Below are 26,450 nucleotides of genomic sequence, written 5' to 3'. Positions count from 1 at the left end.
GTAAACCGAAATGATTGTACGAGGGTAAGACCAAAAATAAGTTTCCCCAGGCGTCTGTGGACTGAGGTTGGGATGCAATACCAAAAATAGTATGTGATATCAAAAATTACCTTTATTTTTCCACATAAGTACCACGTACATTGAGACATTATCATACCGGTCTCGAAGCTTCACAAACCCTTCCAGGAAAAATTCAGAGCTCTGCATACGGAACAGCTTCTGTGGCTTCAACATTGCTTCCCAAAGCGCATGCCGCCAAGAGTCTTCTTCAAAGCCGGAAATATATGGAAGTGACGGTGCGAGATCAGGACTGTATGGTGGATGGACAAGGCGCTCCCACCCAAGAGTTGCAATATGGTTTTGCGTTGCCGTCGCTGAATGTGGTCTCGAATTGTCATCCAACAACAGAACACCAGATGTGACTTCCACGAGGCGGTTATGGATTTTGCTCCCGATACACCATGTGCCCGTTCATAGCAGACAACCGCTCACACTTCCTCCATTGACCACGTCGTCAAAACGCGCCTTCTCTCCATAGCTACCAGGCTCAGACTGACAGACTTGGCTCCGGTTTGCACAGGCGCTGTGACGACGCCATCTACATGATCGCGGGCGAACGATACCCACTTGTGTCTCGGTGTGTTGCGAATGCAACTGCTGTTTTGTTTCCCCCATTGCTGTTCGCTTTCCTGGAGAAAACGAAAGGGGAAACTTATTTTCGAACTTCCTCTCGTAAGATTGTCTGTACGTGAGAATGGAACTTGTAGTTTTTAAGTATAAATTATTGACTGTTATCTGTTCAGCCAAATCTCTAAAGGGAGATAGACAACAATATTCATAATCTTCCGCTATTTAGATATCTGATTAGTAAGTAATGTGTTCACGCCCCCTCCCACATGTCCATTTTAACCATCTTTGTCAGGCGGAGTACTTGGAAAAAATGACGCTATAGTTACTGCACATGCTTAAACATAATAGTTTTATTATTTCATTAAACATACTCGATTGCAATCTTAGATAAACTGTACCATATTTTTGTTATAATAATGCCATAGTTTTGTGTGATAGTTTCATAAACGTAATAATTAAAAGCGGTAAACTATTGTGCGGATGAGTACAATTGTAGACCCATAGCAAAGTATCGTGCATTAGTTACACGTAACTGTTTATCGCTGTTTAGAGGTAAAATGGAACAGGAGTTTGTATCGTGATATAATGTGCCACAACTCGTGATGGTTTCTCTAACTCGAATTTAATTTTGGCATTTTCATCGAAACTAGTCTTTACTGTTGGTAATATTGCATTGCATAATTACTGTAACCATTGTATGTGAATGTTACCAGTAGTTTCTTATCCTACTGAAAACGTTCCGTTTGGAGCATTCCTATGCAGATATATTCGCAAATGGCATGATATTCTCCCAAACACATGATTTTCCGTAAACCTGATATCCAGTTCTGGAAGCAAGATAGTGTGTTTGGAAGTGGTTTGGTATAAGAGTTGATTTTGCATCCGCCAACTACACGAGATTCAGGCCCTCGTCATACTTTGGAGCCTACGTTAATGGAGGCCCCATTCTAGATTACCTGGTGTTGCATAAGACGCAAAACTCGAAAACTAAAATGTATTTCGAATAGCTTACATACACAATGACGCAATTTGAAATCGAGATTGAAGCTGTAGAAAAAATGTGTGAACATAGAAAGTTTCCTACTTTGCATTAGTCAATGTTGACCCTCCTGTACTCATACATCGTTGCGCCCTGGTCACCGGTGCATAGGATTGCTGGAATTTCTATAGTGCAATACTGTTGAAATCCCTTGTCGTAGCCCTCTTAATAAGCTTTACGTCATCAAAGTACAATCCTTTGAGTGCAGACTCCAGTTTAGGAAATTAAAAATAATCGCACGGGGCCAGATCTGGTGAATACGGATGTTGGGGCAACACACATCCCCTTTTTGACAAAAATGGCTTTCACAATCAGTCTTGGGGCATTGTCATAAAGCAGACGACGCTAAACATCACTCTGATACTCATCGTGTGATACGTTGCAGTAACCGCTTCAATAAAAACCAGGCATTAACTCTGTCATGTATACACAAATTCCTTACATTCATCAATGCCAATTACAATCGTTTAAAAAAAAAAAAAAAAAGCAAAAGCTTGAGTTTTTTCTCTTGTGGAGAATTAGCAGACTTTCACTCTGCACTCGGATGTTTTGTCGATGGATCATATTGAAAATCTCAGTTCCAGTAACGATATTTACGGTCCCTATTGGCGGTAGCAATCACTTCTTTGCAGTGATCAACCCTGTTCCTTTGTTGGTCATCCTCATTCCTTAACACAGATCTTCCTCTTGTTGAGATGGTGGGTTATTATTTGATGCACAGTTTTATTCACGTGCAGCTTCTCAGCAGAGATTCACAGTGTTGCATTTCGGTTTTCCGTGATCAGTGTCCTTACTTTCTCCACCAATTCCGGTTTTCTCAGTGTGCTTGCTGCATCCGGATGTTCCTCGTCTTCAGTTGACTCCCGTCTCTCCCTGAAACGCCTGTGCCTTGCAAATACACGCGCAACGGATAAATAAGTAGCCCCATACACTTATTGCAACATTTGGTAAGTTTCTGCAGCAGTCTTACCCAGACGGGCACATAACTTGATGTTCACTCCTTGTTCCAGGTTGAACTCATGACGTAACTTAGTAACACCTGTCTGTACTCACAACACCCATACACGTAAATGTCAGCCAAGGTCATTGCGCTTGTTATCGTTTTTTTTTTTTTTTTCCTACATCTCAGTTGCACAACTGCGCCACATGTTGAGAAGAAAAAAACACTCTCGATTTCAAATTGCCAAAGCCGTATATAAGCTATTGGAGAAATAAGATAATGCCTTCGGGAATGTATCAAATAATTTGTGAACGTGCAGAAGACACTTGTATAGAATACCAAGAGAAACATTTTCACGTGGATAAAGAATGAAGTTCTAAACATGACTAATTCTGATTTACCTAGACACCTGTTGGAAAATGAACATATAATACATAAAAAATCAGATGTTACGTACACAAAACCACGAATGTAAAGGAATGTTTTCAAAAAATCAATACTAAATGTATCAAGGGACACATAGCACAACAATATATAAAGATAAAAGTATAACTATAACAATGTTATTTATATATAAAAGTCATATCCTCATCAAAGTATAATCTTAACTATTACAAACAACAGTGTTTCTCAAAGCGTGCTAATAACAGTATTTCTGAAGCAAAGATGGGGGGTGTCTCAGCTTTCAAATTACCGACCGAAGAAGGTTTGCAGCGGAGAAGTGAATGATAGGCTTTTGCATTCTGTGTGCAAGATGTACTTTTTGAGAGTCATACACATGTTTTATCAGTTGATGGCAGTTAAGTATAGATACATAGATTTCTTCAAATCTTGGATTTTTTCGTCCTTTCAAGTAAACTCCTACGTGATTATAATTTCTCTCAAAATGTGAAGTCATCTGATATTTGCGCTAAATATCTCTCTCTGTTGTAACATTTTGTAGATGTTCTCGTTACGTGTGGCGAAATTAAGGCTCTGCAGCGTGCGTATTTTGATTTACATTAAGTACACAAAGAATACAACTACAAAAGAAAAGTAATTTAACCTACATATTATTCATATATTAAGGAGTATGGTGCCAAATTGAAACAAAAAATGACTGAAGAAGACATAAAATTGAATATTTTATATATTTTCTAAAGAAATAAATACACAGAATATCAGAAATTCGGGACGAAGGCAAACTCCGTTATTTGTAAAGATATGAATGCAACAGTGGAAAGAGAGAAGAAAAGTTGTTGGAAATTGGTGGTTTCAAGTCCAAAATGGTGGAATTTTTTCAGTCGCACCAGCTATTTTGAGTCCCACATTGATTAAATGAGAAAGCAACGTTTTTAATTCAGCAGGCTATTCGAACGGAACACTGGACCACTCTAAAATTACATGGAGAAATGCACATTGTTGTATGAGGAATCTAGAAAACTTCAAAAATGCTGAATTGTTGGCATGGTGAGGGCCCAGGCAAACAGCTTTTTCATTTAACAAAGGGCACCTTACTCGTGGGGAGTCCAAACGGCTGGTGCGATTGGAGAAATTCCACCATTTTACGTTCAAAACTACTATTTTCAACAACTTCCCTCTTAAAGTTTTCTCATCTGTACTCAGCTTAATTGGTCTGTTCCCCCCCTCCCCCCTTTTTTTATATACTCTGTACTGTGTAAGTATGCGTAAACAGTAGTAGTAGTAGTTCGGCAGCAGCTTTCAAATCTTCGTGGCACTTAACGAGAAATCGTACTGCAAGAAACTAGTCTTGCCAGTCTTTCACATAGACTTGTTAGTAATAGTAGAAAATTCACATAATTCAACTAGTAGCAAAGAAAGTAAGAAAAAAATCTATACAAAAGATAATTTTATTAGTTGTACAGTGGGAGCGCGGTATTGAGCGTTAACTCGTTGACCTAGTTGTCAACAAAAAAGTTAGAAAATAAGGAAAAATCCTCGAAGAAACCAACAAATAACACTCACATGCTACACTTAATCGAATATAGTACGTATTTGTTTGTCAGTATTAGTCATAAAAATGCGTCGTTAGTAAATTAATCAGCGGAAATTCTGGAATAGACAGGGAATTTTGAAAGAGAATGGAGAAGTTGTGATAAAAGTGATTTAAAATACAAAATAAGTACATTTTGATGTTTGATTTATTTGACAGTAGAGCTTAATGTATATGGATGCTTGCTGAATGTGCTTGAAGTTTCTTTATTTTCAATTAAGTTGGGAAATTGTATTTATAGTATTTTGTACTATAATTTGGGAGAATTCTCATACATAGTTAAATGATTACGACTGAGGTATAATTTCTGTATAATACAGAGGTTATTCAGTCTACATTTGGCCAGTTTCGACTTACCTAAATATATAGAAGAATCAATGGCGCCAGGTCCGTAAGTGCTCGATGTCTTTCCCTTAGTTCCTAACAATAGCCCGACAGCGTAACTTCCACTGTAATAGGCTTCTCTGAAGAACTGGGAGGGGATTCTTGTCCCATTCCCTTTGCACAGCTTTCCACAGTTGTCACACGCCGTTTCCCTAAAGCCCGCTTTAGCAATCCAAATACACAATAGTTCATAGGACTTGCATCTGGAGATTTAAGAGGTACCTCATTGAAAGGTATCAGTTGTATACCACTTGCCTCCTCCATCTCCCTGTAGAATGCGAGGGACAATCGTGGGGTATGTGATGAGGCCTTTTCCATGTGAATGCGCACCATATTGGCGTCATTTCCGTACATTGTTGGAATCTCAAGCTCGTAGATGGGCCACATGATCTGTTCCTGAAAATACTGCGAATTTATTTTGCAGTTCTTCGCCACCCTACGAATCTTCAGTTTACCTCGGTAACAGTAGCCAGTAATGACCATGAACCCTTTTGGGAAGGATTCTTTAGACACGGACCCACCTTCTGAAGTTCTTGGCGCCTTTCTCTCGGTACATGACAGCTCTCGGTTTGCCGCAGTCAGAAAGGTAAATCCATGCTTCATCGAGCGTTACGACATACATCCACCTTTGTTTTGCCAGATGTCGTTCGTACAGCTTCCGGGCGTTACATTCACATTTCTTTTGGTGGGCATCTGTGAGAAGATGGCTGCGAGCTTTCATGACTTTTTCCAGCTTGAGTTGATGTGACGTCCGACTCACAGTCCCCAAAGACACGTCAAGACGATTAGTCATACCCCTTTGTGTTGGCGGATTTTCTTGCGTTGCCATTTTGCGAAGTTTCCTCTGCACGGTGGAGGTGGCCTTGGTGCATTCACGCTTCCTAGGCAACTTCGTTGGTGATCCAAATGGTGGAGCTTCGTTGCCCTTGTACTTTTTAATAACATTTTTTATTTCACTTAAACTGATGTTGCAACCATTCTTCTTGCACCGTTTTCTAATGACAGAAACACTAAAGTGGGCGTCATAAAGAGCCGCAACATAGCCTTCCCAAAACCGGCTTAGTTTGGGCGGCATTTTGGTCAGAGCGGAAACCCACACACTTGGAAACAGATTAACACAACACTCACAACAATGGTCCTGTTTTGTGCGTTATTTTCGTCCGCGCGGAAAAACAACTCCGTTCCTAGGAAGCCACTGCACAACACTGCAGGACGCTACGAGCCAGGTCGGGTCGAGTCCATTCTGCCCGGGAGTGGGGAGGAAAGAAATCGGCCAAACGTAGGCTGAACAACCTCTGTATAAACTGTCCGCGTGTAATGTTGGCGCTACATATGGTTATGGTATAGATTAATATTTAAGAACATTTTTCGCTTCTTTTTGTGTATTCTTCTCTAAGAAAAACTGAACTGGCGTTTTTAACATATTACTGATCTATTTTTCGGTCGTACTAGGAATCATTGTTGAGTTTTTAAAGTTACTTTTTTGAAAGCTTAATTTTCTCGAGTCGAAACAAGGGGTGAAATTAAGTTGGTCGTTGCGTCGTATTCTGTGTGCAGTTTCAGTTCTTCCACATGGACTTTCTTTTCAATGTATGGCCCAGGCCTGCTGTTTCACAAATCACCCTGTCAGGTTTTTCCTCTTTGTCTTCCCCCCCCCCCACTATTCACTAGCGGAAGAAGTAGTTATTGTATATCAGTCTTTAACTTACTTAGTGTCTCTCTTGATGTTTGTAGTAAATTTGCTGCGTCATTTCTATTAACCCCTTTTAAGTTCTAGTACCTATTTTTAGACACTAAAGAAGTGTCCTCATTATTAGACTGAAAAGGAACCAATGAAGCTTTTTACTTTTTTTTTATTTCATGTATAGAGACATTGTAGAACACGTTACTATGGTTTCACGCCTTCCTGCGTCGAGACATAGAAGCTGATGATGTCATAACTTTAAAAAAAAAATGTTAGGCCTATTTTTATTTTTGGCAGGCTTACTTTTGCACCTAGATTGAAATTTTGCACACACATTCAGTGCACCCCCTAGTATTTTTCAGATAATCTCTGCGTTAAAATAGGGGGATTCAGAGGCAACAAGTTTTTTTTAAACTTTTTTTCGCGATTTTTCCGCCTTAGATACATGAAGACATATGATTGGTAATGTTTGAAAGTCTGTTCTATTCTGAAGAGAATGATGTACGATCCATTACCCTAGGATAATAGAGATGTTTCAGGAAATCTTTAGATTACATCCAGGTCTTTTGGAGTAATCTGGGGCATATTATAGCTCATTGGTAAATACTGTTTCCATTCAAGATACAAGCTTGAAATTTTGTACATCCCTTACTAATTTTCAGTTGATTTTCACATCTATGCGTTAACACAGTGGGGGCAGGGGGGGTCCAGAGGAGCTCGAAATTTGAAGAAAATCTCGATTTCTTTCAATTTCCCGCCTCAATGACGAGATAGGGAAATATGAATGGTATTGTTTGAAAGGCTGTTTGTTGTAAAGAGAGTGAGGTACGGACCATGATCCTAGGATAAATAGGGATGATGTAGCTGCTTGACTGAAAGTCTTGTTTTAAGCCAGAACTTAAAAGGGTTAAATGAAACTTATCTTTTAATTTCTCCAATAGAAAGGCCACAGATGCGTTTTACGTAATGCCTTATACGATTTCTGCTCCAAGTAGTTCAGCTATCTCGTAAAATCAATAAAAATACGACTTCAAATCGCGCACAAAAGGATGACATCTTTCTAATTTCTTTCGTCATACTACTTTTTTGAAGTCGAATCAGTAAACGAATAATTTTGTTCTGTTAGTCGCATGTTCTTAAATTTCAGAAAGTAGGGTGATTGGGCCGGTAGTGGACAACCTTAAGGAAATTTTGATATTTTTCTGTCACTTGTGTTTTAATGTTACAGTGGTGATATTTATTCAGCTAAAGGAAAAATCTGTGTTCTTTCAATGCAAGCATAGCTTTCATTCATTAAGGGAAGCAGTAAAATATGCCGGTTTTTCATTGGTAAGAGCAGTTTTGCTAGTAGTGGTCAGTCTTTTCTGGCTGTGGTCACTTTTATATTCAGTAGTGGTCACACATTTTAGTTGACACTTATTATAGATTACTGTGTTTATTCGTATTGCATTTTCGTGGTAAAAGTAAATTTACATTAAAATGATCACTGCTCTAGTGCTATCAAAGTAATATTGTAACTAAGTAATATTTAATTAGCTACAATATTCAATGAAAATAAAAAAAATACATCAACATATAGAAGGAAAGTATAATATGATTACATTTTAAGTGAAGTGTTACATTTAAACAAGAAAAAATATGTAAACCCATCTTATGTACCTTTACATTCATACATAAAGGTCCAATCTGGCAGAAAATCATATTTTAAGGATCTTCCATACAACGAAATTAAACTACCACTTATTTTACAGTTTTTCTGTAATATCTTCAAAACAAACAAAAAAGAATTCGAGAAGTGGAAACGCGGTGCGGTATAGAATATTATTTTGTATGTGATGTCGTTGTCGTACCTTCCTATCTGCTATGGCTTTGGAGCTCTTTATAGATTTGGCATTTATTCACGGGTGTATAAATATCTCTACAGTAATAGCAGATAGGTAAGTCATGATAACGGTATCACATGTAAAATAGTAATGTCTAGTGCACTTCGTTTTTGCTTTTCGGTTATTTGAAGTTATTACCGAAAAACTGAAACGTTCGCTGTAGAACCTAGTTTAACTGTTTGGAAGACCCTTTATGCCAAATATACGATAGGAAGCAACCTTATTGTGCATCGTCTGAACAATTTTCATTTAGGTTATTTTATCTCGCACAAAAAGTTTCTTTCGTTGTTAGAATGGGATTCAGCAATTTTATGAAGATAGAAAAATCCAAAATCCTCACAATGTTTAACGGATACACAACTAACATGAAAACTCTTTTTTACATTTAGTACACTGCACCGGTCTCGACTTATTTCCGGCGTGGACGTGCTGAGATCTTACATTACTCTTTTGATACTCACGTCCTTAGGTAATTATTTTCGTATCAACTTCACAAGTTGCTTTTGCCTCACGTGAACTGTTTCAATTGTTAGACTTCGATTTTGCTTCATCTTGTTATTTACATAAGAAGTCACTGTACTGGTTTGAACTCACATCAGGGAATCGAAGCTTCGTCTTTTTGGAATTTTGTGTTTTCTCTGCAGTTTTTTGGTCACAACAAATTTCTTTTGAATGGGCTAGAGACACGGTTTTCCCATTTAGAATTTACTTTGGACCTGCATTGGCTATGACATTCCGAACTGGCACCGACAGGCTGAGAGGCTGTAACTGTTGGAGGCGCATTGCTTTTTGATTGATATCCTTCATCAGACTTACGAGGTAAATCGTTCTGGGTATAGGTTGTGTATCTTAAGTAGGATCGCGGAGCAATTCCACAGACTCCGCAGACATCGTTTGCATATCCTCTGTTACCTGCTCTGAACGGAATTTCTCCCAAATATAAAATACATCATGAAATCTTTCATCCCCATGCTGTCACCTGCTTCCTTGAAACTGGTTGATGTTTGTTCATCAATTTTGGATTCCAGGTAATGTGAATGATTTTGGGAGCAAACCGTATCAACAGTCATCGTTGTACATAAATAATTACTTTTTACAAGGCATTTCTTTAGTTTTGGAAAAATATTTTTAAAAAACATTGATTAGGAGTACGGTACAAAAAAGAAAATAAAATGAAAATGGAGAGAGATTAGGCGTATGATAAAAGAAGGAAAAGAAAGTAATTTCAAAAGTATTGTGTGACCTTTACCAAATAAGCATTTTTATTAGGGATGGGCAAAAGCGGTCTTTATAAAAACCGGAAACCAACATTTCGGTTTTCTCCAAAACCTGCTCGGTTTCTCACCGAAAACTATTTCGGATATCCAAAAACCAGTTCGGTTTTTCACTGAAACTGGTTTTGGTTTACGACAAAATCGATTCGGTTTTTCACCGAAACTGATTTCGGTGAAAATTTTTGAAAAACAAAACTATTTCTGTGGAAACGGAATCGGTTTCCGGAGAACAACGAAACACTATTCTTGGCAGAAATAGAACCAATTTTGGAAAAAAAAACCGGAACCGGTTTTGAAGGAAACTGAAACCGCATCCGGTGAAAAACCGGTTTTTGTGCCCACCACTAATTTTTATTCTGGTTATTTCTATGCCCACTACTGAAATTGTACTTTCAATTATGGTCACCTAGTGTAACTGTTACTAAAAAGTAGTCATTTTATATTTTAGTAGTGGTCACCCCTACGACTCATGTCTGCAACAATGTAAGCGTAAAAAGTAAATATATTTCTGAAAAAACTGATCATTATTGAATTATTATACATATATTAGAAAGATTCACAATGCTTATAAAATAAACTAGATAAAGTGGAATAAATCGGTTTACTTACCTTCAGAATTTGGAAATTGGAGAAATTCTCCATATACACGTAACGAACCTTTTCTAGACTTGTAGACCAACTTAAAAAAGCTATCCATTAGGGGTGCAGTATACAGAAAGTGTAAAAGGCATTACAATAAAAATGAAAAAAAACTAAAGTTTATTGGCTAATACGAGTCTGCACTTCAAATTTATTGTCCTAGGTGACCACTACCGGCTCGGTCACCCTAGGTAAAACGAAAGCAGTTCGAAAGTTACTTCATTCTTTCAACCTTGTGTGTATAAAAAAAATAGTTTCTGATTTTAATTTAGGAATGCAGTGTAATTAGCATGTTGGCTAAAAAAGTGCATGAATTAAACTATTAGATAATCTGTCCATATCGAGGAAATGCGCTTTTTGTGCCAAGTGTACATTTTTATTATACCTTTCTAAGATGATAAAGTTGAGTCTTTGGAAAAGTCAATACGAATATTTATCAGTGAATAAACTAACCGTACTTCTGTTGTTTGCGTTACTGCTTCAGGCGAAACCTTGATAATGCTTGCAGTTTGAAAATTATGCAGCATATTTATAAACGAAAAGTTGAGGTTACGTTGAAAATGACAGGTTAAATACGCGTTTATTTTAAAGATTTTCCTCATTAGCCTGCAATAATTTTCTCTTTCACTGACTGGTAGTAATTGACTTTGTGTTTTTATGAACAACATACTTTCCCTTTTCCCCATTTCCATGCTAGTAAATATTCACAAACCCTTACAAGAATAGCTGTAATTTTGGTTACCTATGATAGCATCAGTGACCGTAAGTTATTATTGAAAGCATCTTACAAGTACAAAATCGTAATTAATTTGAAAAATTAGAAATTTTAAATATTTTTGGTGAGGTGGAAGAAGTAACGACCTCCTTATACTACGTTATAATTGACTCGAAAGAATAATCTATACAGGGTGTTTCAAAATAACACCGACAACGTTTGGAAGGTGATCCCTGACACCAAGATAAGACAAAAAGTATAGACCAACCTGGATGGAAAAATCCGTCATTTCGAAGTTATAGGCTGCCGAAAACATGAAACTATGAACTTTAAAGGTCCATAGCTACAATACTTGGGACCTACCATAGTCAGGTGAAGATTTCAAATAGGATCTAATATGTGCTTGTTTCAGAATCTGCTGTACTCACGCAACAATTTTTTTAGAGGCAGTTTGACTGCGGGCATATAATTTGAAGTACTTATCAAATACCTCTATAAAAAATGTTGTGGAAGTACCACAGGATTCTGAAACTGATTTTTGGATAGGGCACATACTAGTTCTTAAGTGAAGCCTTGAGTCTACTATGGTAGGTTCCATACTACTGTAATTATGGATCTTTAAACTTTTTTTTTTTTTTTTTTTTTTCATGTTTTCAGCAGCTTATAACTACGAGATGATTGATTTCTGCGCCCAGGTTGGTCTATAGTTTTTGTCTTATCTTGGTGTCAGGAATTACCTCCCAAACGTTGCCGGTGTTTTAAACCTTACCTTTGCATTATCATTTGTAACAAATGACACGCGAATTATCATTACTGAATAATATGTTGCGAAGTTTGGATTTACTTCCTTTTGGAGCAATTTCCCATTTTACAATTTCTAATCTCATCCCAATCTTCATTCCAGTTCTACCAACCTGGGCGCAGAAATCAATCATCTCGTAGTTATAAGCTGCTGAAAACATGAAAAAAAAAAAAAAAAAAAGTTTGAAGATCCATAATTACAGTAGTATGGAACCTATATATATATATACGTGTACAACTTGTCATTATTTATTGTCATTTACACATATTATGACAGTACATAATGGGAATTCGATCTCTTGCTGCTTTTCCTTCTTTCTGAAGAAAGACCTAGTGGTAGCGCTCTAGTGCGACGGATCCCAGATTAATTTTCAGGCAATGTTAATTTGTGATGAACGACATTGTGTCCGTGGTTTTCTCGTGATTCTTCAGTTTCCTCCCACATTCTCATTCCAGCAATTCTTTCGTTTTCGTTATCATCTTTTTTTTTTAGCCTAAAGAGCGTAAACGTGGGACGTTAAACTAGAACTTCCACGTCATGTTTCTTTTTTAAGATTGGGATGAGACTAGAAATTGTAAAATGGGAAATTGCTCCAAAAGAAAGTAAATCCAAACTTCGCAACAAATTATTCAGTAATGATAAATAACTGTAATAAGTCCTTGATTCGATCCCAGGTCGCGCCAAGTAAACTTTGTGGTGGAGAAACACCGTGTGCGTAGGTTTTCTTGGGGGGTTCTCCCGTTTCCTTCCACTTTCGTTCCACCTTTTCATTCATTTCTCATAATCATCATCTCCTTAGCCTAGCCGGCATAATTGTGGGACGTTAGATTTCATTTCACAGTGATAAATATTTTTCCTTCGAAATGCCCAAATAATGTGGTATTTATTCTACAATATGATAATTTTGTTAGTTCTACATGACACTCCCATGAAAAAGATTCCAACCATGGAAAGAAATGTCTAGAAAGATCCCATAAGTTTCTTCTCTATAAAGAACGTAGCCTTGTTACTTCTGAAGCAAACAAGAGAGACTTAGAAGTTGATCTCCGTGTGCTGTACCACTGTTATTTTTATCACTAAAGAATCGAAAATTTAAGAATTAATTGGCGTTTTCAACAATAATATCAATAAAGAAAAAATATATGAAAATTAGCTGGTAGATTCGCCCACAGGGCTTTCAATACATTTCTCCAAAATATGTTTTAGTATATGAAATATTAGGATTGTAATGTAGGCTTCCGGTGTTTTGTCCTTGGAGTTGATCGTCCTAATCGAGAGCGGTGATCAAAGTATTTGCCTTCACTGTAGGTATTGCTAGTTCAAATCCTACTTAATGTACTATAATCTTGACTATGAATCCGAGTAATGGTTTCATTTATAGCAGATAATAGGTGAACTGTAGATTGACAGTAGATTAAACCGTTCCATGTTCTACAAGGATATAAAGTAAAAGTTTCCAAAGGTTGTTTCAATGCTAATGTTTTTGTTCCTTAAATGTATCCTTTTTTGCTAGCTATCCTTGAAAGGACAGTTCACAGATTTATTTCTTACGATACATAATTTTCCTTTCGAAGAAACATTTGAATAAATTTGTCGGTTTTAATCCAAGTGGCTCATTCTGTAGTTGGTATTGCCTTTTCTCAGGAAAGAATGACAATTGATTGACACATAATTGTCCGATAGAATTATATACGATGATTGAGAAATACTCATGTAAATAGAAATTGGTGACACGTCGTTTTGGTGTTCATGAAAATCTCGGAAGCAAGTATAGAGACAGCTTAAATGTATGTTGTTTATTGTCACTGCTTACAGCCAGGTTTAAAAAATGAGCATCAAACTTTTGAAAGCTCTACACTAATATTCCTTCATAGTATAGTGTGGACTACAGAGCTTCGATGTTGAACTATTGGAATTGTATGTGTGCGCGCGCGTGTGTGTGTGTGTGTGTGTGTGTGTGTGTGTGTGTGTGTGTGTGTGTGTGTGTGTGTGTGTGTGTGTGTGTGTGTGTGTGTGTGTGTGTGTGTGTGTGTGTGTGTGTGTGTGTGTGTGTGTGTGTGTGTGTGAGAATTACATGGGGAACGTAAGTGAATCACCTTTTACAGAAGCGACTGAGCAACTCATGTCTCTTGGACACAGGTTATTATGCTATTAGGTAGAAGTAAAATTTTACGTGAAGAATTTGGGGGGGGGGGGTGGATTAGGAAGAGGAATAGAAATATGCAGATCTTACGTTCAATTCTTCAGTTACCAATATACCTTACTCGTGCAGTGTGTGGAAGCTTTCTCCTTGTTAGTTACGTCTCACCTGCTTTGAAATGTAATACTTACCTCTTTTATACTTATAGATCTATTCTGGAACTATTCGGTGCTGTAAAGGGTTAAATTGAAACGAAACCAGTATAAACGTTCTAATGCAGCTTGGTGTAGCTTATGGAAGTTATCTTATTGAATAAAAGATAATCTAAGGAAAATACTAAGAGATAGGGGTGTGCAGTAAGTTGTATCCCTCAGTAATATTTTTCATGTAGATTCGAGCAAGTCTTTGACATGCAGTCATTTAAGTCAGTTTTGATTCAAGCATTCGAAGTAGACAGAAATAATCTACACATCAAACGTTAAAATAAAGGATTTTGGGGTGGGGTGGGGGTGATAATTACATTTATCTCAAAGAAAGAAACAGAGGAAATCTATGAATGGTGTGTGGTGACACGGGCAAGTAACTTAAATGGGGCAAGAAGGACATTGAGTGCGTGTGCCACGCAGTGGTGGTATTAGCACTATGGAAGTGTATCGTTTGAAAATACTTGTTATAGCCTATCAGTTAACACAGTTCCATCCAACATCCTTGAACATTCGATGACGTCGAAGGCAAGTCCCAATAGATGCCGCGAATATTGACAAAAATCAGAAGTTTCTTGCTGCAGCACCAGAAAACCGAATTTGGATATGCTTGCAGGAAAGCTAGGGTACTTTTTCCTTAAGAATATTGATGGATAATGAGATGTGTCTACCTTACGACTTAGACTCTAAAGAGGAATCGATGCAATGGAAACATGAGGGATCCTCGACTGCGAGAAGTTCCGTCCACAGTACTTAACCGAAAAGGTAATATGAACGTTTTTGGCGGATTTAGGTGGTGGTGTGCGTGGAGGAATCATGCAAATAAATCGAGCAGAGCTGGAATGCTCTAACAGCATTGCGGGATATTATTGATACACAGACAGATAATCTGCAATGACAACTGGTGGTAGCTGTCCTGCTGCATTATGGAAGCTAGTATTCGCAAATCCCAGAAGGTGCATACTGCAATCAGGTGATGCAGTTTCGAAGAGCTAAAACATCCACCATGTAATCCAAATTTTGATTGTCACCTGATGAAAACTTCAAAGCACCAACTACTGACTCTGTAAAGAAGATGGGAGCTGTTTGGAGGAGTTTCTAATTCCTTTAAATTAGATTGAAGGAAGTGTAATTAGATCAGCGGAAATAAATGTTGTAAGGAAAGTAATTTTCCGTATTCAGATAGATAACTTACCTCCCTCCTAGTAGCAAGTCTGATAACCTCGCGGTCTTGGTCGTATTTTGTGGCATACAATTTACTTAATTTGCCTATCAATAAACCAGTGTAATGTATTATTTTCAACTATAATCAGAATTCAAGTAATATCTGACATCTTGAAGGATGTACAGGGTGGCTCATAATTATGTATGATGTTTCAAAGATGGCGGTAAGAAACTAGGAACATAACTTGAACATAAAATTGAACATAAACGCATTACTCTCGTACTTGTAGTTACAAGAATTTTAATTTCGTTCTCCAGAGCATGGCTCACCAATGCACCATCCAGATGTTATCCTGTGGGATTCTTCTGTGATAGCTTCTCGTAGTTCGGCCAAAACTTTGTCCTTTAAAACACGTATAGGAAAAAGTCTGATGTCAGTTCGGGAGATTGAGCTGGCTACTCCACAGATCAACGTCGACTGATCAAGTGACTCGCGCACTGTCAGGCATACACCAGCGATTCTAATCCAGTGACTGTTATGACCACTCTCAGGCTACACAGTGTTGCCATATCGGAACTTTTTGTCCAGAATTACAAATACTAATCATTCAATCAAACATTATATACATAATTATGGACCATCCTGAAAATGTGAAATTTTAAACTGAAGATTTTATTTAATTAGAATTCATTAATTGCATAAGTAGACTGCGAAAACGAAACAGTGGAAATACTAGAGACAAGATTCAGTGGTGTATTATCGACACAATTGTAGAAATGCCTGATTATTTTTCGTCGTAAGAAACATCCTACACTTTCGTTTTATTGTATTTTTCTCTTTCTTTAAATTCATACATATAAAATTAATGCAGAAGTTGTAAATTCAAAAAGAAAATGATTGTGTAAAGTTATTTCTTCTTTCAAAGTGTTTATTTGTGTGGGGAATTGCAGCATTTAGAATTTGACAATAGCCTAGCTCATTAACTACTCCAATTCATAATATTTCTAAGACCTAGAACATTGTGATAATTTTTTTTATTAATTCATTGTACTTTGTGTTTTTGTAATTTGTTTGGAAAGGTGCTATCAAATTTAGAAAACCTAATACAAGAACTATGAGAAGAGTGATGCTTAACTAATTGTAGTTAATTTGGTTTTAGTAGGTTACCTAATTATTTCGTATCATTTTGTTACAGGATGAAGAATCAGATGACGAAAGTGACGAAGACTACGAACAGCCAGAGGAGACTGCTCTGGAAAGTTACACCACGCCATTAGACGAAGAGAACTGCAATATAGATGAATACGTTATATTTAAGGAGGTTTTGCAACGTGAGTATTCTTTACGTTGTTAATGTAAAAGTGAAACTTGTAATATTATCAATAAAGATGATAACTCATTCATCAAAGTCCATCAGAAGCCGTTATACTAAGAAACTCGAAATTTGCGCACTATACTTCTTTTATGACTTAGGCAAAAGATTAAAAAGATCTTTGGAATGCGGGCTTTAAATTGAAGAATAGGCATGTGTATTTTTTTCTTCCAAAAGAATACCCAATCTCACGAGTTGCTAAAGTTAGACACACACAATTCAGCGTAAAATCTCTAAGAGACGACTCATGTTTTAAGAATTTTTCGAAGCTAACTTCCAAGAACAGAATGGCTATCTCAAAATTAGAGGACTTAAACGAGAGGATCAAATTAGAAGCTTAAAATTTGATATATCATGTAAGTCTCCCCTCCCCCGAATATGTCCGTGAATTTCATTTTTTTTCATACACAGTTAATTCTAAACAATAATTACAAGATTCACTTGAAGGCATTATTTATTTGTTTGTAGTAGCGTGCAGGACACTGAAACGTACCATTTTACATAGTAGGCCAAGGTACAGGAAATAAGTGCATTTACGCTCAATAATTTACTGTGTCTTAATCATTAAATTGTTTAAATATGTACCGACTGGAGAAGCAATTTTTTATCGCGGACAGGATGCACATCACTTGGCATGTTTGTTGTACTCTTTTTTTAAAGTTAAACGTACAAATTTAATGTTAATTTTCACAATTTCACACTTTTTCATATTTTTATGGCATTTTATAGCCATATATATATATTTCTTAGGTCATGAACTTCCTGTTCCTAATTGTTATATATTTAATGAGTTGGGTTTTGGAGACCAGTCGTTACGATGATGTAGAAGCTGTAATACTGTAAAGCTAACACTGTAAACTCAAGTGATCAGTGCTTGGATTACTAGGGTAGCCTACAGTCACGACTAAAGCTTTTAAATCAGATGGTCTAAAAATTGATGATGATCAAATGTACTAACGGTAAAATGTCACATTTTGTGGTTTGGTTTCATGGCACACTTTGCGGTAATTCAAATTTAATGTAGTCTGGATTGTTGTATTCGACCGTGTCTATCCAGAGTAAAAAGAATGTGGCAGAGTTTATCGTTGGTATTTTGTCGGACAAGGGATGTTTTAGGAGTGGCCTATCAGAGAAGTCAACTCGCGGCCCTTGACTCATTTTTCTACAGACCTCGTGTTCACCTTGAGAAAATAAATAGAAAATTTTCAATATGAACAACTTTCTGACGTATGAAAAGGAACGAATCCCCAACGAAATTCAGGTTAATAATTTGAGCTCTGATCTAAAAATTGCTAGCGCAAGTTGCGTGCTTCCACGCATTGTAAAGCTGGTTGCGGGAAACATTCCAAGGGTCGGGAAGAAATTAAGATATCCATGTACTATATATCCAGGTACTCCAGCGACTTCAGTAGTCATTAGACATCGTGACAAAGCAGAATTGGGCGCTCCGCGGAACTCATGGACTTCGAACATTGTCAGGTGATTGGGTGTCACTTGTGTGTGGGTAAGTCTGTACGCGAGATTTCCATACCTAAACATCCCTAGATTCACTGTGTCTGATGTGATAGTGAAGTGGAAACATGAAGGGACACGTACAGCACAAAAGCGTACAGGCCGACCTCGTCTGTGACTGACAGAGACTGCCAACAGTTGAAGAGGTTCGTAAAGTGTAATAGGCAGACATCTATCCAGACCATCACACAGGAATTCCAAACTGCATTAGGATCCACTCCAAGTACTATGACAGTTAGGCGTGAGATGAGAAAACTTGGATTTCATGGTTGAGCGGCTGCTCATAAAACCACACATCACGCAGGTAAATGCGAAACGACGCCTCGCTTGCTGTAAGGAGCGTAAAAATTGGACGAATGAACAGTAAAAAACGTTGTGTGGGTATGGTGAATGCCCGGTGAACATCATCTGTCAGCGTGTGTAGTGCCAACAGTAAAATTCGGAGGTGGTGGTGTTACGGTGTGGTCGTGGAGGGGGCTTGCACTCCTTGTTTTGCGTGGCACTCTCACAGCGCAGGCCTACATTGATGTTTTAAGCACCTTCTTGCTTCCCACTGTTGAAGAGCAATTCGGGGATGGCGATTGCATCTTTCAACACGATCGAGCACCTGTTCATACTGCATGGCTTGTGGCGGAGTGGTTACACGACCATAACATCCCTGTAATGGACTGGCCTACACAGAGTCCTGACCTGAATCCTATAGAAGACCTTTGAGATGTTTTGGAACGCCGACTTCGTGCCAAGCCTAACAGACCTGTATCGATACCTCTTCTCAGTTCAGCACTCCGTGAAGAATGAGCTGTCATCAAGGCTAAGGATGGGCCAACACTATACTGAATTCCAACAGTACCGGTGGAGGGCGCCACGAACTTGTAAGTCATTTTCAACCAGGTGTCCGGATAGTTTTGATAACATAGTAAGTGTATATATATATATATATATATATATATATATATATATATATATATATAAATTTAAGAACCACAATATTGGGTAAGATTTACGCATTTTCTCACTTTGTAAATGCATCATTAAGTATGGTTCAGTTTGCGGTCTGTTGTACGCTGATGACTGGCCCACTTCTGTCGTTTTCCTACTTTGATCCAGTCGTCCTAGAAATATAAATTGTACTTTGAAATTATTTTGTAAAGAACTAATATGTATTTCTGTATTCAGTGACTAATTTCTTTTTGAACTTTTTATAGATATCCAAGCGAACGATCCTGCTTGGTACAGTATGTTGACAGCTCATTTGACTTGCGAACAGCAGAAATCTCTTCAAGAGGTGTTCGTTCTTGCTGACCAAAGGAAAGCTGCTGCTGAGAGCAAGAGGATAGAGCAAAGCGGGGGTACGTAGAATTATTGAACTATTTTAAGGTAGACGTGTTAATTCGCATTATAATGTGAAATCACAAGTCGAAAAATAATTTTCTTTTTCTAAGATATAAATTCCTATGCATTAATTAGGCTACTTCTTGTGTTTCTCTAATTTGACATTCACATTACTATTCTTGATTCCTTTGAGTGCTTAGTAGCCCATGTAGAAAATACGTTCAGAGAACACACGGAATGATAGTCCAATGATGATATTTTATTCAGTATTGTAATATAATGCTAGAATCACTATGCATTTGCATTACAAATGATCCAGGGTATTTTCTCTGATTCTGTTCCTATAGAATTCTGATTTTCTTTTCAGTAAGTGTCTGAAGGATTATGCAAGTATGGATAAAAGCAGTATAAATATTTTTTAATCATCAGATTTAACTAGTGAGTTATTCTTTAGTTGAGAATGTTATAGTTTCATGAACCACCGAGAAAGTACATATATTCTCACTCAGTTCTTTTAGTGTGGTCCAATTTGATTAAATATTTTGATTACAGCTAATTCAAGTCGTTTTTTAAATTAAGTTTTCAGAATTGTGAAGTAACTGTATCATCATCATACGAAAAACAGACATAAAAATGTTCCAAATTGTGGAAAGATTCGACTACATACGACTTAATAAAAACTATCTTCCTACTGTGAATGGTCCCTGAGTTATTGAGATCCTCATCTATCGACGTTTAACACGTAGATTAGATAGGTGAAACCATGACGTCATACTAAATATTGGCCAAGGATACCAAGGTGGCATCACTCGGAGTGTGAAAGAGAATATTCAATTTCATAGTGAAAAGCAAAGAAAAAACTTCGTAACACATGTTACTGTATTCCCCAGATCTGCTTGACTATCAGACTCCATTCCCCACTTAAAAACTTAATGTTCCCATGTCAATTAATTTTCTTTTATTTATAATTTACTAATGGATAACCGGAAAATGTAGTAGACTTTTACCAGTTTCGGTTTTAGTAGCGTTAGGGTTGAAGGTGAAATATGTTCTTGGAACGACTAAGCGATTGCACTATCAAGTAGTTCCTGGACGGACGCACGGGACAGATAGAGCAGATACACAAAAGAGCCTTTGGTAAACTAAAACTCCTTAAAAAGAACATAAGTGAAGCAAATGGGACTAAGAAGCAATATTCCTTTAATTACTATTCCTTAGCTACATAAATACTATTTAGTGTTTATGAGAAGAAGTGTGTAGAAATAACGTAATTTTATGAAAGACTACTGGAATTAAGAAACTAATACTAATAAATACTCAACGGGATATCGTTTCACAGACGTTAGTTTTCTTACGGAATTTGTGCCTAGAAAAGCAATAAATTATTTGTTGAAACGTATACAGTAGATAATTCCGGGTGCTTTAGGAGTAACGTCGATGAATATTGAGTATGCATCTTATTAAATCAAGTAGTAGTCTGACGAGGGGAAATCAAAAAGTAAAGGAACTTCGCAATTCCTCGCAGTAGGGTTTAATAACTCTGCTAGTATCCAGCGCTGAATTAGTGTCGTCAGCAACACTTCTATGTAACGTGTCACTCTTATATTCCCGCGTTAGTCGTTGGAGTGTAGCAGACCATTAAATATGGTGGCTCCATTGTCGATCTGCACCAAGGAGGAAATAAGGGCAGTGATTCGCTTTTCGTTTGCAGAAGGTGTTAACCCTGCGGAAATTATTCATCGAATGCAGGCTCAGTATGGTGACAGCTATGTTTCGCGAAGCAAAATCTATGAATGGATAGAGCGTTTCAAACAGGGAAGAACTTCATGTGACACGGAAAGATTGGGTAAGTCATCGACGTCAACGACTGAGGACAATTTGAAGTCGTTGAGGGTATGGTGATATAGTCTAGACCAGCGTTTCCCAACCGGTGTGCCGCGAATGGGCCGCTGGTGTGCCGCGAGGAAATGAAAACAAAATTATTAATTATATAGCAACCAAATGCAAGACAGGAAAAATGTGTATTTGTATTTCACATTACTATGAACCTCTGTAATGAAAAAAAATACTGTAATTGTAATATATTATTGTATATACATACATTACTAATTTTATTAATATTTAAAAATTGTGACGTATATTAACCATGTTAATAAATTGTAAGTTTCACACTGTGTTACTTGTCTGTACATTTTCAATGTTCAAAAAAAGTATTTATCATCATTGTTATGATCATTATTGATTCTTTATTGTTACAGGTTATTTCGTAACTTGAAATTTTAAAATATCTTTCTACCCTTTTGACAAAGCACTCATACAAATTACCTCCATCTGTTTTAAAAGTACAAGAGATGTGTTTGTTCGTTTATTACTTAGTGATCTTCCTTAGTGAAAGGTTGGATAGAGTCTTCAAAAAGAAAGCGTATTTTTAAAAGCCTGAGTCCTATATTTCATTGGAATTGTTTTCTATTTTTGAATTAGAATGAAAAATAAGTATAACGATTTACGATGGGAGAAAAACAGTGATCGAACTTTTTTTCTCTGTGAGAAGGCCAGTAATCACAGAATGAAGTGACGAGGGTATTTTCTATCTACTACTACTATTACTAATAATAATAATATCTATGAGTGTGCCGCGAGAATTCGTTACACCCGTAGTGTGCCGCAAGTTGAAAAAGGTTGGGAAACGCTGATCTAGACCTAGCTCCAAGCGATTTTCATATGTTTGGACCATTGAGGGAAGCGCGTAGGGGAAGATGATTTGCAACCGATGCAGAAGTCATTGATGCGGTGCAAAATTGGTTACAGGTGCAACCGAGAATTTCTTTTTTCTTTTTTTCAACGGAATCAAAAAACTTGTGAAACGTTGGAAAAAGTGCGTTGACGTGCAGGGAGATCATGTAGAAAAATAATGTAGCTTTCAGTTTTCTGTCAGAATAAATGTATCTTTTCTTGAATCCCTTTACATTTTGACTTTTCCTCGTATTACTATTTACTACAAGTGAAAATACGGGTACAGTTAATAACAGGAATATTACATGTAAATTGTGTGGGGTTCCTTAGATTTGTGTTCGAAATAGTTTATTTTTCTTTTTCTTTTCAAGGTTACGTTTTTCATCAGCAGACAGTGCCTACATCCTTTAACTTTGGTGGAACACCATTGGGTCGGTAGACTCGAGGGACATAATCTGGAAGCTTTACCTTTCTTCTTTTTTTTTTCCTAAACTGTTTAGTTAAATTCGCACTTGAGAATTCTGCCAGTGGAATGAGAACTTCAAAGAAAAAAAAAAAACAAAACAAGAAAAAAATCACAAACAAGACTGCAAAGTGACCTATAATATGTATTCTCACTTGTGCACTGGAAAAGTAGTGATATATATACATCCGATTCCATCTTGCAGTCAAAACAATGGAAACTTTTATGCAAAAATGTTTGTGTGTGTGTGTGTGTGTCTGTGTGCAACAGTAAATTTTGTACATGAATCTTGAATATATGCTGGTTTATGCAGACGCCAAAAATTGTGTATAGAAATGAAGTGTAACTATTAAAATTTCTTTGATTGGCTTTCACCTGACAAGTATTTCTTTTTTTATTATTATTAGTATACATAAAGTTGATATGCATGATGTAGAGGCACTGCAGTATTCTGTAGCTTTGTAATACATGCATATAACTTGGCAGTTGCATGTTAAACACAGAAGATACTTCGTATAGAATAATGTTACTCAGTAGATGTTTTGAATTCCATTTGATAGTTGAAGCACATGTTTATTTAATAAGTTATTTTGGTCATTGTTGTGAATATATATATTTTTTTCGCCAATCAAATTTAAAAGTACTTCTATTACAAGCAGTTCATGTAGTGTTTCTCTGCTCATGAGTGGTAAATTTTTATGTAATATTTATTCAGTATTTCTAGTTTTATTTATTGTGCTTTTTTCATCCCAAAATTTTGCACAACGCACTTGAGTGTCGATGTGCATGTTGAGATCTGCTTTGTACAGTTTCCATGTCTTGTTCTCCTGGTTGCATTTTTATACATGTATTGCTGTAGTTGTAGATATCAATCAATATAGTTTTTTCTTTTTTTAAAAAAAAAAATATAAGAAATATTAGTGCAGCTTAATTACCAGAGCCCAAATGATAATATTGTACAAAATGGTGTCATTCAGGTACTCATTAAGTGAGCTGGGTTTCAAAATTCAATTTAAAAAAATGTACGTGTTGAAGATTAGTGCCTGTATGGTAGTGCTCTGATATGTAAACCACATCATGAACTGTTGTTAAAAGTGCCTTTTACTCAGAACACAAAAGGTAACGAAAGTTCAGCGCGGACCCAACTGAAATACAGTTCCATAACTGTAGGTCGGAATGTCGGAGTACCTGCTTATGCACCAAATATTTTCATAAAGTGATGTTCTCTATAGTTGGGAAAGTTACTCTATTTAGTTTTTTTTTTCTTCTCTAAAATTTAAACTTAAAAATATATAACGTGCTTGTATACAAGGAACGGCTGTTGCTTTGACTGCTACAATAGTTTGTGACGAACTGAGTGAAAGTTCCTGTGAATTAATCATTGTATGAGATGAGTATAGGGTGCTGTTGGGCCGACTTTTGTCATAGTTTTCAGCTCAAAACTAATCAAGAGATAAACGGTGGTTTGATCGTGAAGTGGAATTGTTCATGCCTTTTTCAATTCACTTTCTTTTCCAGTGAAATGGGATTGCGAATGAAAAAGTACGTGAAAGTGTACTTTGTTTTTATTGTTAACTGTTCTATTCTTATCTCCGGTTCTCTTTCGAAAATCATCGATGTAGCTACAAGAAGTTAACTTATCATTGACAAGGCCTGTTCATGAGTGAATACGTGTGCGTGTGCGGTGTGTGTTTAGTATTATTATTATTATTATTATTAAATAATTAAAGAGAAAGAAAGAATATTAGTCCCAACGTAAGAATTCATTTGTGGTTGTCGCAAAAGTACATCTAGAGCAGAACTTCTTCCAGTCGCCCTTCCACGCTTTGTATTGTAGCGTTTCCAAACTGAATACTGCTGTTTTCTGAAAGTTTTGCGGCAAAGTTTAATTGGGTTTATTTTCGTATGCTGATGTTGCTTTAGTGTAGTGTCTATTATATTATTTGCCATTTATATATGTTATATGTAGTGCGAATGTGTAATATTTCATACTTGGAGAATATTTAGTAGTTGAAAGATTAATATCAAGTAATTACTATTTTTTGCCTATAGGGAATTATGTGTAATTTATTATTTAACGCAGTGATGGGCAAACTATAGTGAGCGGGCCAGACGTGGCCTCCTGAAAGTTATATCTGTCCCGCTACGTGATTCCTAATTGATGAATGAAGGCATTTTCTGCCATTGTTTCTAACAAATTATATTTTACCGCGTAGGTTTTCTTTTTTGCTTTTTGGCTTACTGCTTTTAAACAAAAAATAAAAAAGGTTTGCCCATCACTGATTTAAGGGATAATATTACTTCTTTAGTTTGAGTGACTAACATAGTTTTGAATGAGTAATTATACTAAAAGCACGAATCCATGACTGGTACGATATACATGAAAGTAATTTTGGTTATTCTCATATGTGTGTGTACGCTTGTGTGTGTGTGTGTGTGTGTGTGTGTGTGTGTGTGTGTGTGTGTGTAAGTGTAAGTGTATGTGTGTAAGAAATATCAGGTGTGTAAAATTTCCGTACGTAAAGTTAATAAGTTTTAAGAGGTTTCGTTAATTGAGTAGAAATAATGTGTACATAGGAAAATTGTAATCTGTATATTTGTCCCTTTACTCTAGTTATTTTCTCTCAGCTGTTATTCCGTAGTATATATATTGAATTAATACATAGAAGAGAAACCATAAATGAATTCTTAATAATGGGACCAATAAAATAGAAGCCAAAGTATGTCGAGAAATATATATTTGCCAATTGTTTATTACTCCAAATTTATAGATGTAAGTTCGTTGGCTGACATATTTAATGACTTTTCCGTGTGAGGGAAAATGCATGGTAATTTCTTCGCAATGAAGTTGATTTAATTCCAAAGACGGGTACCCTTTATTAGCATTTTGCTATGGGGTATGTACTTGTAAAGTCTATTTTTATTAGTATTTGAAATATAAATAATGCTGGTTGTTCCTTAGTAATAATTATTGCTTAAATGTGGATGTGCTCTTCGTTTGTAATAGCTTTTCAGAATATTCGAAAGTCCCGAACAGTTACTTCGCAATAGAAGCGAAGAACATGTGTATTATATATATATATTAAAAAAGTGGCAAATGAAAGGCACAATCTTGTGAGTTTATCAGTTAGAAACATTACAAAAAAATATTTTGCTATAAGAAATTATCGAAATTGTCACCTGTTTGATTTTTTTTTCGTCAATAAAAAATTGATGCTAGATATGTGTTGGTGCTATTAATTATCTTTGGCTTATTTCCCATTTTTCGTTTTGTAGGAATTACGAAATAGTTGTGTATTTCGTTAATAATGATGTAGAATTCTTTGATATAAAGGACACTGGATACTTTTGCAACAAATATTTTTCTTTAAGAACTATAGTATTCAATAGTATTTATGCCAAGATTGTCTCCATCCTACATACACGAAAAAGTTCGTTTAACCGAATTTCCGGATTAACGGAATCGCTGCTAAGAAACTTTCATCTAATCTGAAGTAAAAGAATTTTTTTTTTCTCTCAGAAGCTCAATTTAACTTCATTGTTTTAG

At 36.4% G+C, this 26,450-nt stretch overlaps 1 protein-coding gene across 2 annotated transcripts in view; it reads left to right on the top strand.

Moving 5' to 3' along the window:
- msk (importin-7 msk) overlaps positions 1–26,126 on the top strand; it is a 93,454-nt gene extending 67,328 nt beyond the window's left edge. For both annotated transcript variants that reach the window (XM_081727779.1, XM_081727778.1), the window contains exons 21-23: positions 16,687–16,822; positions 19,581–19,724; positions 22,812–26,126. In XM_081727779.1, the coding sequence (XP_081583905.1) occupies positions 16,687–16,822; positions 19,581–19,724; positions 22,812–22,879 (348 nt within the window). In that variant the 3' untranslated portion in view covers positions 22,880–26,126. The remainder of the gene's footprint in view (positions 1–16,686; positions 16,823–19,580; positions 19,725–22,811) is intronic.
- The last annotated feature ends 324 nt before the right edge of the window (positions 26,127–26,450 follow it).

The sequence above is a fragment of the Thermobia domestica genome, chromosome 10 (assembly GCF_964235325.1).
Source record: "Thermobia domestica chromosome 10, izTheDome1.hap1.1, whole genome shotgun sequence".
NCBI lineage: Eukaryota > Metazoa > Arthropoda > Insecta > Zygentoma > Lepismatidae > Thermobia > Thermobia domestica.
This window is presented reverse-complemented; position numbering and strand designations above follow the sequence as displayed.